General features: G+C 41.2%; 1 protein-coding gene across 1 annotated transcript; it reads left to right on the top strand.

Annotated features, from left to right (window-relative positions):
* The first annotated feature begins 3174 nt into the window (after positions 1–3174).
* LOC108376961 (segmentation protein Runt-like) lies at positions 3175–6161 on the top strand. Its single transcript, XM_017633222.1, is given in 3 exon segments — positions 3175–3531; positions 3533–3863; positions 4151–6161. Coding segments are annotated over 3 exon segments (1563 nt in total). The 5' UTR covers positions 3175–3252; the 3' UTR covers positions 5104–6161.
* Positions 6162–14287: the final 8126 nt, after the last annotated feature.

Here is a 14287-nt window from a genome sequence, read left to right as displayed (position 1 = left end):
CAGTTATATATGTGAATGGCTTCGGTTAGTAGATCCGCAGTGGTAGGTAAATATTATTACTTGGCACTGCCAAAAAGGAATTCGCACGGCAGCGAATGGATTATTCTCGAACTGACTTTTGTCTGAACTGCAGGGAAGAAGATGAGAAATACAGCATAGATCATTGCCCTGTCATTAGCCCACCCTTTCAGTGTACATATAAAAGTTCTTAACTTTGCAGGCATCTCCTACATCAAGATGGCACATTGGCTCCTTGATGTGGTAGCGTTAAAGAGCAGAGAATAGGCAGTGAATAAGTGAAACTAAATAGGGAAAACCGGCCTAAGCCTCTAGCTCTACTTATTGAGGTTAACGGTGACCACCGCAACTTAATCTACACTCAATTGTACGTTGTAGAGAACCTAAAAAATTTCCATATATGCCAGCGCTGTTCCTAATGTTTTTTTTCTATTGACCGGGCGAACTAACGTGAGAAACAAACAACATAAATAATTTAACACTTAACTCCTTCTTGCAGGAAAAGCTCTTTCGATGCATTTAGTAGACAATATAAGCGAGCAACAGAGACGTTATTGCGGACCACAGTACTCCGTTGTTGACTTGACCTTTTTGTGCGGATGTCAAGGTGCAGGTTATGTTACCTTAAACAGTCTTTGATCTCGGCTGAGCGTTTTGTCTACCCGTTGTACAACAGTGCGCCCAATAAAATCGCCCACCTAAAACTCTCTCTGTCAGACGGTGGAAAATGACTGCCTGCAAAACAAAAACGTNATTCGGTAGGACCTAAGTTCGATCATTGGTCAGAGCAAAATCCAAGAAAAAAGTTGTTTTCTAAAATTTCTCATAAAACCATTTGCCGTTCGGAGGCGGCTTAAAAATGCAGGTTGCTTAATATGTGTGGTGTATTTATAACCAAAAAAAAAAAAACTTGTGTGCTTAACGACGAATAGGCATGGAAAAAGTCCTTTAAAAATTTGTCCCTGAATATCCTTGAAAAATTTTAATATTTATCGTTAGAAAGTTATATGACGAATTTCGTCATTTTCACTTTATTAGCTTAAAACTTAAAATTAGTTAAAAACGAATTTTCAATACCTGAATTCTACCGAATTTTATTTTTCATCTGATATCTACTCATCTTGTTACTCTACATTGCACAGATTTTTTTAAATGATTTTTTCTAATTCTAAAGTCCTTTAAAAAAATCATCCTTTCGCCAGAGAGAAAGACTAAAAACGCGGTCCTACTAAATTGGACTGTTTTTTTTCGCACGGTGTTATAATTTTGTTGAATGGCGAACACCTATTGCAAAATAATTTACCCTAGAAGTTCAAGTTTTCAAATGCAAATGATCATAATTATAAATTCTCAAATCATTCCATTTGCGTTCCCTACTAACACTGTAGCTGCTACATTTGCCTATTTTAGAAATTTTATTGCACAAATCAGCCATCGCCAGACCACCGACAATTTTTTTGTCAACATAATTAAGACTTCAATTAGAAAACTTCGAGCATTTTAGTTAACATACTTAAGAGAAGGTACAAAAAGGGCCAACAGACTGTGAAGACGGCTTGCAGCGGAGCATTGACTATAGAGAAATTGCAGCCCGAGCAGCATAGCGTGTCATAATGGACATGTTAGAGCGGCCAAGTTGTACGCATTTCAGAACGTGAACCCACACGGTTGGGTGCCACTGTGTTGAGTTTTTCACATTTTTCCGCAATTTTACACATTTTCCCCCGCTGTGGAGCGCATTTGCTCTGCACACTTGCCGCTGCGCTTAGTCCTTCGTAGCACCAAACTGATTTTTTTTTTTTCATTTTAGTTACACATTTTTTTCGTTTTTATTTTCAATTTACCATCCTTATGACCTGCTGTTTCGCCGCTCTGGCGTGTGATTTTCCAATGTGCGCGCCCCCAGTTCCAGTACCGACCAACCCCGGCCACCGGTGGTGGCGGCGTGTGAGCGCGCTCTCATCGCTTATTGCTACATAGCTGGCTTGTTATGCTCTCAGTTGTGGATTATTTTTTTTTGCATTTTTTATAATTTTTATTTACTTTGCCACATTTTGGTTTTTTATCGCATTCGACTCAGAGGCGCGAGCGTTGCGCTCAATTTTTATATTTTCCCCGTTTTGGACAGCCTACAACACTCTCGCAAACAGCAAACAGTGCGGCATGACATGGCATGCACGAGTTTGTTAGTATTGGTGTGTGTGTGTGTTGTGTGTGTGGTGGGTGCACGCGCACGTTAGTGTGCGCTGTGGTGAGGCGAGTGCACACCGCAATGGAAAAATGGGAAATTTTTCCTGTGGTTGTTGTTGTGGCAATGGTGGTTGCTGATACCTGCCATTCAGCAAGCCAGCCTTGGCTTTGTTGTGCTGATGTATGCCGTATGCCGTATGCCTTCTGCCTTTTTGCCTTCTCCGTCTTCCTTGTCGTCGCCGTCGCCGTCTACGACTTTCTGCCTGCGGGGAAGGCACCCTTAGCCGGCCGTGAATGTCGTGGTTGGACGGGGACGAACCAATGAATCGACCAACAAACACACCAACAAACCGACCACCACCACCACCATTACATCAACAATATAAACGACGACAATAACAACAAACAAGCTGGAAATTCAGCCAACCATTGTTGGTTTGTTGGTCGAGCACACGTGGATGTATGCGAGTGTGTGCGTGCGGAGCGGACGGCACACATTTTCACTTCAAATACTGGTGACGATCGGTCCGGAGAGTCAGTTCACTCAGCGACTTTAACGTGTTAGGAACGATTTCCTCGGAGCAATTTTGTGGATGATTTTTCCTAAACGAAACGAAAAATTTAAATCAGAAAAATACCATAGACGAAACAGATACGTGAACCGCGTTGCGCGTCGAGCTCTCCAAGTCACACACACACAACAAGCAATTTGGAATTTTTGAACTGTGAAACGAAATCCTAAAAAACATATGCAGACTAAATTACATGGCTGCAAGTGTCGGAAAACAATTTATAATGCCTTAGCGTCAAAGTGAATACAAACAAAGAAATACAAGTGTTGAAATCCCCAAAAAATTAATATTTTAAATAATTTTAAACAAAATCAACAAAGTTAAGTGCAAAGAGAAAAAGGTTCCAGCAACTTTAATAAACTGGCACAGCATACAGCCTGTGTAGCCACACCGCATTCCTTGTCCCTCGCCGTTAACGCAAGACAAGTCAAAATTCGCGCACCCACAATGCATCTTGCCAGCTGGTCCTACAATGGTCGCTGCGCCCGCGCAACTCGCCAACGTTCCAGCACCACCACAAGCCTCCGCAGCAGCGGGCCACGGCCACCAACAATCGGGCGGTGGCGCCAACACACGTGTGCCCAGCTCCGCCAGCTCAACGGGCTCCTCCACACCAGATAACAATAACTGCAACAGTAACAGCAGCGCCTCCGCAAAATTACCACCCTCCATGACCGACATGTTCGCCAGCTTGCACGAGATGCTGCAGGAATATCACGGCGAATTGGCACAAACCGGCTCACCGTCGATTCTTGTGCAGTGCGCTGCCTAATCATTGGCGCTCAAACAAATCCTTGCCAGGCGCGTTCAAAGTGATCGCGCTGGACGATGTGCCCGACGGCACTTTGGTTTCGATAAAATGCGGCAACGATGAGAATTATTGCGGCGAGCTGCGCAACTGCACGGCCATCATGAAGAATCAGGTGGCGAAGTTCAACGATTTGCGCTTTGTCGGACGCTCCGGCCGTGGCAAGTCCTTTACGCTGACCATCACCATTGCAACCTACCCGGTGCAGATTGCGAGCTATACGAAAGCGATCAAAGTGACCGTGGACGGACCGCGGGAACCAAGAAGTAAGCAAAGTAAGTTTTTAGTTTGTTTGCGCTTTAGTTGGACTCTTTGGTTGCTTTACTTTGGTTTTGTTACGTACTAGAACTTTGAAACAAACAAAAACCGCTTGGACTGCACTCACTCCACTGCTGCTGCTGTGGCTTTAGTTTAGAACGCTTCTTACTATTTTTCCTTTATTTATTTTCATTTTTCACTTCTTATCTTATGTATTATTTTTACTTTATACAACTCCGTTTGCCTATTTTTCGTTTTCGTTACTTATTCGTATGCTTTGCTTTTCGTTTTTCCTTTTCCGTAGGTTATGGCTACCCACATCCCGGCGCTTTCAATCCCTTCATGTTGAACCCCGCATGGCTCGATGCCGCCTACATGACATACGGCTATGCGGACTACTTCCGCCATCAGGCCGCCCTACACCATCCCGCCCTGGCGAAAAGTCCGCCCTCGCTACCAGCCGGCGCCGGCGCCACCGTCATACCACCGCCCCCACCACCAGGTGGCGGTGCACCGGGCACAGCTGCCGACTTCCATGCCGCGCAGCTAACACCACCACCGCAAGTTGGTGCGCCTGGTGGCTTGCCACCGAACGCAGCTATTGGCATGATACCCTCGCCGCCCGGTTCCGCTTATGGCGTAGGCCTACCGCAGTTCCCGTTCAATCCAGTCGCTGCCGCCGCCTTCCACCCGTACAACTTCGCTGCGGCAGGGTTACGCGTGCCGCCGACCCACAATATGCACAATACCTCGCTGGGCAGCTCGCACGGCTCAACGGAACACATCAGCCCCGCGCACATAAGTCCCGCCTCGTCGCGCCCATCATCGTCTTCGCCACCCGCACATGTACACAACATCAGCACCGGCAGTGCGGGCGGCGATGGTAGCGGTAACAACAACAAAGCGAACACCTCGCTGGAGCAGTCCTTGTCCGACGCCGATCCTGACATCGAATCCGATGATGAGCCCATCGATGTTGTAAAATCTGCTTTTGTGCCCATTCTGCGTCCGCCAACTGTGTCGCGCGCAACAGCGCCAATCGCTGCCGCCGCCGCCGCCTCCACCGCTGCCGAAGAGTTGGAGAAGTCCCGTCAGCAAGCGCCGTCTCGTATGCGCTGCGAACTCAAGGCGCCGTCAGTGATGAAGGTGCAGTACCAGCATAGCGCGCAAGCGCGACACATTTCGCCCGATATTACCGCTGCAACAAAGCTGAAGGCGGCGGTAAATGCCGCAAAGACTGTATGGCGGCCCTACTGAAACACTACGCACTCCGCCGTCGGAGTTGTTCTGCATTCGATATGGAAGGTGGCTCAAAGCAGTGGGAGTATGAGTTGAATGGTGAAACCACAGGGTTTCCAGAGTGGACCTCTTTCATCAACTTTGTCGCTCTCACGAGAAGCAGCTGTTAAACGCGGCGACGGCGGCTAAAAAATCAGACTAGCGATGCCGCGCTGGTGTGTAAAAATGCCGACGGCAAATGCGACAGTAGCGCGCAAATGGACGGACGTTGTACGGCAGAAGCAGCAGCAACACTAGCCGAAAATCTCACTTGGGATCTCTTAAGCTCCAATGCTCCAGCACTCACTTACTCCTATCCGCACTTGTGATAAATATTTTTGGTTTTTTGGTTTTTGGAGCAGCGGAGTGTAGTTAAAATATTTTGTGATATAGTGTTAAGTTTAAATGCATAACCAATTAGTGTTTCTACGCCAATGAAAAAAGTGAAAAAAAACAGTAGCGAGCGAAGAAGTTTGAAACAAAAAAACAAAAATCCACTTGGGCAGGCAACAAGGACATCATTGTTGTGATGTCGCTGCCGTTCTCCAACTCGCCCGCCGGGGGCGTTTACAATTAGAGCGTTAGAACCCCATATTACTCAAATGTACCTACTTTCCACACACACACACACACAGGTATTTGCACGAATTGTACTCACGCCAGGACATTTGACCTAGCACACACACACGCTCATGCGATACGAATTGTATTTTGAAAGAAAGCTAACAAAAAATCTTGTAATCTTGGCAGTAGCAAGGAAACAGGGTCCATCGGATTTGGTAGTTGCCGAAATTCAACAAAAAGTTAATAACTAACCTAAAAAAAACACACACACGCACATGTGTTCTTGCAAACTTCATTTGTATGCGTTGATTTTGTTGAGTTTATGCAAATACTCGATTTAGTTTGGGAATTGCAAACATAAATTTGTTAGTGTTGCTTGGCGCAGCATTTTACATATATATATTTTGTAAAATTGCAACCAATTCGATGTTTGTAAATATCTGAAAAGTTATATGAAAATGGAAAACTATGTATTATTCTTATGCATGTATGTATGTATGTATAGTATCTACGTATGTATGTATTTGTGTTTTATTTGATACTTGTATTATTTATTAATTTTATTGCAATTGTTTATTGTAAGTTGTTGGCAAACGCAAAATAAGAAAAAAAAAACTAAAGCAAACAAACAAAATTAACTAACGAATTTCATGCGAATAGTAAAAGAAACGAAAATAAAACTTAAAATATATTTTTCCAAAATCATAAAAATTAAACTAAATTTTTTCTTTATTTAATAGCTATCTGAAAACTACGCTAGGAAAAGGTTTTAGTTACGCCAACCAAATATCTTTCGCTAAATTGCAATATTATTTGGTTATATTGTGTTGCGAGAAATATATTTAGTCGACTCTTTTCTCAGTGTAAGGTGAAGAAATGGGATCGTGAATGTAAATTAGTGGAACAAATTTAAAACAAGCTGTTGGAAAAAAATATAAGGATAGAGTGGAAATTGGTGGCTGTATCTGTAATATAATATATTGTAAGACTCATATCAGATAGTTCCCGTAACGATGTGAACTCATATGCTCCTAGTATGGTATTTATGGTCCTCATTAGAGCTGGACATTTTCAAAGAAGGTGCTCCATTGGGTTCCAACTGGCCAATGCTCAGTCTTGCAACGCCAGTTCGGGGTTTTTTTAATAAGTTGTGTTTTTTTTAGAAACATTAGTTTGGATATACGGCAGCCTGCCGCTGTGCGCAACCTTTGTTTCGATTTCTGAAGATTGAGCTGAAAGATGTCTCTATATAAGGTTCCAATTGAGAGTGAGATCCGATCCCCGATCGAGAGCAATGTGCAACCTTCGCTGTCTTATTCGTCTGCAGTTTTGTATCCAGGGATCCAAACTAAATCTAGATCGAGCTGACTACTTACTGAGTTTAAAAGAGTCTTACACTCCTTGAAGAGTTCCGACCTTGTTCTAAGATATGCCAAGGTCTTAGTTGCCGCCTGGCTATCTGAGAAAATAGCTTCGCGCTCGCCGTCACGCAAACCACTACGTTCTAGACGGAAGCCTTCAGCTGTAGCGTATATTTCTGCCTGGAAAATACTCCCAAAATCGGTCAGATGAATTGATCTTCTTAATCCCAGGGATTCGGATTAAACGCCGTCCCAGTCGGCCCTCGAAAAAATAATGACCCCAAAAGGCCTGTGAAACTCTGTGAATCGGTAGCCACTCTCATCCCGATGCTCCATTGTTCTCTACCCAGTTTCATATATCCAGTTTTCTGAATCTTATAGCCGATAGTGAAATAAAAATGTCTCTTTTGTTACATTTTATTCATAGCCCCCTAGACTTCTTTGCAGAAAGGAAGGGGATTTTATTGATGAACATTGGCAGAGCTACATCAAGATATAGCAGCAATTAAAAGTCATTTTGGCGATAAAATATCTTCTCATATGCTAGCAAGTTATTGCTAGTCTCTATATCGCGCAAGAACGCCAAACAAAACACATTCAGTTTTCATGCAAATCGTTGTTCTGCGCGATGAATAAACTAAATAAAAGCTGGTAAAATTAGGGTAAGTGTAGAGACAGTGCAGGTAAACGTAATACTTTCTTTGATAATTGATTACAGTTGCAAATATTTAAGTCAGGTATCGCTAATGTACAGGTATGCCGCTGATGCGCATTTCGGGGTAGGTATCTTAAATGCCCACTTAAGCATAAAGGCAGCAAAGCAAAATATACTGTACATCAATACTTTAATAAAAGTGATTTTTTAAACAGCACTAACTCACGTAATCTAACTTTTTTTAAGTTTTTTTCATTTAAAAACGTTACAGGATTACATTTGTGTTGATCTAAGTGCGTATTACAAAAATCATATTACACTAGCGTACCCGGCTTGTATCGCTTCGCCGATAAAGAAATATTTTTATATATGTAAGTATATTAAACAGGTGATTTTGGGTACACAATATTTTTTTTTTGTTTTTTCGCCTTGTTTAAAAATAAATATTTCAATCGAACTCGCCATGCATTTTTTACAGCAAGTCTAGTCCCATTGCATAATCGAGGAGGATTTACATTTCGAAGAAGAACTATGGGCGCACCAATTTTGAGTGCCAATACATACGTATGGCTGCATGTTACGGAGATCTAAGGGATTCAAGAATTCAATCAGATAGTTAGCAATCTCGTATACATTCATTACCCTGTCCAATGATTTTAAAATTGTCATTGCTTTTTGGGGCTAAAAAAAACTGGAGAGACGTTTATAACCCTGGTTTAAGGTTTGGACCATTTGGTACAATATTTTTAGTATATCGTTTCATTTCTTGTGAAATAAAAAAGTTATTAGTGTTTCATACTACCTTCACGTTCAGATATGTACTTTCTTTCTACACTAATATCTTTAAAAATCACGATGGAAATAAGAAAATTATGTTACTGAGGTCCATGGAAATTCGGTACTTAGCATTTATTATCGACATCATCCCTAACAAAAATCGCAAAGTCTGTTCTGCCCTTTTCCAAGTTGGATAAGGAAGCAAAGCGAATAGGCCTGATGGTAAACGAGGACAAGACGAAGTATCTCCTGTCATCAAAGAAACAGTAAGCGCATTCACGCCTTCGTATCCACGTTACTGTTGACAAATTCCATGTAGGCTTTACGTGATTACCTGCCAAAGGCTTTAATCACAGTGCCCGCATTAGGCCCAACGGATTAATTTTTGCATTAATCACTGCCCTGAACTGCAAGCACTTCAGTACCAATTGGCGGTATGTGGTGGACACACTTACCACCTTGGTAGGGCCGAGGCCTACCTAAACCTCTGACGTTCTCTGGATCACGACATCCGGTTGCAATGCATCTCCACATTGAACCATTGCTGGTTCTACCCGCATTTAGGTATTAAACAGCCACCACGATACTCCCCAAAGGTGCCGTACCCATGAACAGACCGGAGTAATGCTCGCCGGCGAGATTTGCTCGACTGGCTCAACTCATCCTGACCCACTTAACTGACTCAGCTCACACTAGAACGACTTACACGACTACTAAACTCCACATTCATACTCCGTCCTGCTCGTCTCACAAGTCTAATCGCCTCGCTCGTGGGTACCCTCCACATTCTCCAGGAGAGGTCACACCACTCGCTCAGCTTTCGCAACGGATCGAATTGCCCAACTTGCGCACAACTTTTTCAACATTTCCAGCGGTTTCCACCACACATTTCCTTCAATTTCAACTTATTTTCACCATTTTCTAGTCGTGTAAGCCATGCCAGCGCTTGCCTTGCCAGCCTTGCAAGCCTTGCTTGTGTCGCCAGTTTTGCTCGTCTCGCCGACGAACACACTCCGGGGGCATCTGTTCTCCGTGGCACCATTTTTAAAGTCTTTGGTATGACTCTCGAAAGCCGTAGACTTCTTCCAGTTGAACCTCCACCGACTCAGGACTGGTAGCCTTTAACTGGGGTAGACGGGGTTGTCAAGCCCATACCCTGGAAATACCAAAGCCCGCTGTCTTCCCTCCTGTTTCCTCAAACCGGGCTTGGGACCATCTAAGGCACAGTTCGTTACTGTTGACAGTTACAATTTCGAGATTAGAGAATTTGGTTTACTTGCAAAAAAGCATTAACATCCGATAATAATGTCAGCATAGAAATCCAACGCTGATTACTCTTGCCAACAAATCCTACTTTGGATTGAGTAGGCAATTCAGAAGTCACGTCCTCTCTCGACATACGAAAACCACACTCTATAAGTGCTGGTATATGGCGCAGAAGCCTGGACAATGACAACATCCGAATAGGCGGCTCTTGGAGTATTCGAGAAAAAGCTTTTGCGGAAGACTTACGGGCCATTCCGCATTGCCGGCAGCGAATACCGCAGACGATGGAACGATGAGCTGTATGAGCTTTACAACGACATAGACATAGTGCAGCGAATCCGTTGGCATGGTCATGTCGTTCGAATGGACACCGACGCTGCAGCTCTGTAAGTATTCAACTCGGAACCCGCTGGGGGTAGCAGAGGAAGAAGGAGGACCCCACTGCGATGGAAAGACCAATTGGAGAATGACTTGGCTTCACTTGTCATTTCCAAATGGCGTCAGTAGGCGCTGAAGAGAAATTACTGGCGTACTTTGTTGAATTCGGCTAAAATCGCTTAGGCGGTTAGAGCGTCAAGCAAAATAGAAGGAAGATAGAAGTAGCAATGCGTTTTCTTGATAACTAAACTACAAAATTAGCATACTTTCTCCCCTGTACATGCTCAAAGGATAATATGGATACTAATTGGCGCCTTAGTTACTCAGGCACATAAACAATTGTTTGATAGTTTTTTTTATAGAAAAGGAAGATCATTCAAGGCTTCCAACCAGCATTGCTGCTGTGGTGTTTTTATCCAAAATTGGTAAAATGTTTCCCTATTTATCAAATTTTGTAAATTTCGTTATTTGCTTTTTAATTTGCAAAATTTTTCCATTCGGTTGGACCTTTGTTCAGTAAAGTAGATCCTCCCCTCACATAGGTGAATACAGGCTCGTTTTGGTGACTCATGTTTTTAATCCTTGTCTAACCCAAGTTCAATTTTTTCTACTTACATTAGTAAAGAGTGGACATGGATCAGCCAGGTTTATAAATTCTGTTCCCTCAGCAATGTTAAATTAAACTTTAAATTTTTGTATGACTACATAAATAAATTTACTAAACTTTGCAACTTTTTAATGTGGTTAACCTTTTTTAAGAAGAATGGAGCCGAGTAAGCAAAAACCACTACTAAAATTGAAGTTTAAAATCACAAATTTCAAACAACATATTAAATTTTTAATTACACCCGTTTCCCCTTAACCACATTGCAACCGCAAATTTAATGCTCATTCTTTTTCAAATTCAGCTTGAAGGACATCTTCGTGAAAAACATGCCTACTTGCAAGGCGTACACTTTTCAAGGTTATATGTACATATTTGTTAAATAAAGAACGGGGAAGCCAATTTATTTGTGTGTTTTCTATCGTCCTCATTGATACTATGTAGTACAATGTGCAAAAAGTACAAGCTTCTAAAACCGCAGTGATGACCAAACGTTGGTTTATATGTTGACGTTGGCATGTGTATACATATATACATACAAATAGTTACATATATTTATGCACATTTATATATACTTTTTCGTATATTTTTCTATGTGTGTATGTAATTAGATACATATTTATACATACATATGTTTTAACAAAATGTTCACTCCAATATATCTGTGTCTGCATTTGTGGCCTTCCACCTCAACAGGGTGGCCAAACGCTGTGGTTTTTATTGCGTTACGCCTTAAATTTGCTAACCAACCATGTCATTTTTCCGATACCAACGATTTAAGTTAGTATAAATTATACGTACACACTATTTATTTGTATGCCTTTGTATGTATGTACATCTNCAACGATTTAAGTTAGTATAAATTATACGTACACACTATTTATTTGTATGTCTTTGTATGTATGTACATGTGTACGTACACATATTGACTAAGTATTGGCTATTTGCTAAATGGCTAATGCTCGCTTGTTGCCGCCGCCGCCGCCGCCGGTCAATGGTTGATGGCCATTACCGTTGTTGGTCTCATATTGGCCATAGTGATTGCTAATTGAGGTCGTTATGCTGTTTTGTGTGAAATAATTGCATCAAATTTGTGAGATTTTTCTGCACTAGGACGGAGCACAGTGCAGCACAGCGCAGCCATACAAACTCCCGCCTAGTGCGGCAAGTGGGTGGCCCGCATGTCCTACTGAGAGCATTGACGTAGTGTGTATTAGGTGTACTACATTAGGGGTATTCTCGAAATTTTGCAAAGCCGTTTCACGTAGCACTAATTCCATGGATTACATAACTTGCAAACACACAACAACAAAATACATGGGAACATTTCCTATTGCAACGTCGGCACCCATGTATATATTTTGTAAAAAGCATAGCAAGAAAAATGCGATCCTGTGCTAGTTGTTTTGTTCTTGGAATTGCTATATGTGACCTGGTCTACGGAANGGACCAACAACAACACTTACTGGACGTCCGGCGCGGAGAACAATTAACGAGATAATGAGAAACTGACGAAACGAGTTGCTTACTTTTAACAGCTTTTTCACAGAAAACTAGTTTTCGCACGTAAGCTCCCTTTTCGTAGACCAGGTCACATATATTTCCGTCATTCCTCTCATTTCGCTCACCTCCTTTTTTTTTGCTGTCTCTTGTTATTGTATTTGATACAGAATTTCACTGCTTGTTACCTATGCATGCTTTCATTTTGCAATGGGGAGCTCTGGTACTCTTGCAAATTTGTAATAGTATTTTTACATTTCATACAATCCGTGCTACGTGCAAGACTTCGAGAATACCCCTATTATATTTTTTCCTTGCTGGCATTCTTTTAGTTTTAGCTATTTACGTAGTTCCATATCATTTCTGCTGCTTTAAAGTGAAATTATGGCATTGCATTCTCTGGTGGCATGACATTGGTTAAATGTCAAATTGCTGTTGTCGCATGAAATTAACACATTAATGACCTTTGCCCGCCTGCGGCTTTTGCAAATACCTATGTATGTATGTACATATGTATGTATGCGTGTATGGGTTTTAAATAAACGGTGATTATCTATATTCATTACTATCGATTTATTATGTGTTCATATTAGTAATGCTCTGTGGTCGAGTGAAGCGTAGATTTTTCGGAGTGGTAGAGTTCAGTATGTCGGCCGCTGTGGTGTAGTGGTAAGCAGTGCGCGCTTCCACTCCACAATGCCTGGGTTCAAACCCTGGTCAAAGCAACATCGCAAAAATATAGAAAAAAGGTTTTTTCTTAACAGCGGTCGTCCCTCGGCAGGCAATGGCAAACCTCCGAGTGTATTTCTGCCATGAAAAACAGCTTCTCATAAAAATACAATCGCCGTTCGGAGTCGGCGTAAAACTGTAGGTCCCTCCGCTTTGTGTGACAACATCAAGGCGCACGCCACAAATCGGAGGAGAAGCTCGGCCAAACACTAACATATGTGTAAGCGCCAATCTATTATTATTATAGAGTTCAGTATGTATGTATTATATGTATGCCATACATGCGTTTGTCTTAATGCTACGAATACATATACACTGCCGGAACAAAGTATTGACACAGCAGATTTTTTGCAATATATGCAACAGTTTTTACTATAATATTTTCTGCAAATTTTGTATAAAAATATGGTTTATTCTACAACAAAAACCATAAAAATATAATTCCTAAACTTTGTGCAAGATTTTCATGCAAATTTTCACCTTTTTAATAAAATTTTTCAGAATTTTTTTGGTTTTGTAGCCCATTAAATTCTAGTAAAAAAATGCAAGAGTTAGTCAAACATCGCATTGATTTTTGGAATTTTGTTTTTGTTTTTGAAGGTGTTTTGCATTTTTTCCATATAAAGTATTTTTGGAAAAATTTTTTGTATGGAAGAGACTGCGTGAAAATAATTGCCAAAAATCAACGGTAATTCCTATCTACTTAAAACTTGTACTCTTTTATAATAAAATTGGGGCTAAAATCTGCAAACTCAAAAAAATTATAAAAAATCTGATTAAAAAGTTGAAAATTTCCATGAAAATTTGCTGATTTTTGTTGTAGAATGGAAAATATTTTTATACAAAATTGTCAGAAAAATATTAGAATAAAACTGTTGCATATAAAATTTTAAACTTTTTTTCTCCGAATTTTTATAAAAAAATTTTGGAGTTTTGTATTTTCCTTTATACAAAAAGGTTTAGACTTTTACCTTGAATAGCTTATAGAGGAGTGATTTGAATTTCCTTCAGAAATATATATCTTTTATTCCGATAAGTGGACTTAAAAACGATAATCATACAATTAATAAACTTCATAAGGAGAATATTTTCAGCCTAAATAATGACCAAACTTCCCGAAAATTACTCGTACATCCTCAAAAGTTCGAGTAATTTGCGAAAATTGCAAAAAAATGGCAAAAAATTCGCAATTGTCGCAAGTTACTCCAAATTTTGAGGGTGTATAAGTCAAACGGACCTCCGATTCGAATTGAGCGGGTCGAAATACAAGCCAGTAGGTGGGTCTGGTTAAAAGCACACAACACTTTTTTTTGTGTGCCGGTATAATTA

The sequence above is a fragment of the Rhagoletis zephyria genome, unplaced genomic scaffold (assembly GCF_001687245.7).
Source record: "Rhagoletis zephyria isolate East Lansing unplaced genomic scaffold, Rhagoletis_zephyria_1.1 Rzeph_scaffold_11260, whole genome shotgun sequence".
Taxonomy (NCBI): Eukaryota; Metazoa; Arthropoda; class Insecta; order Diptera; family Tephritidae; genus Rhagoletis; species Rhagoletis zephyria.
This window is presented reverse-complemented; position numbering and strand designations above follow the sequence as displayed.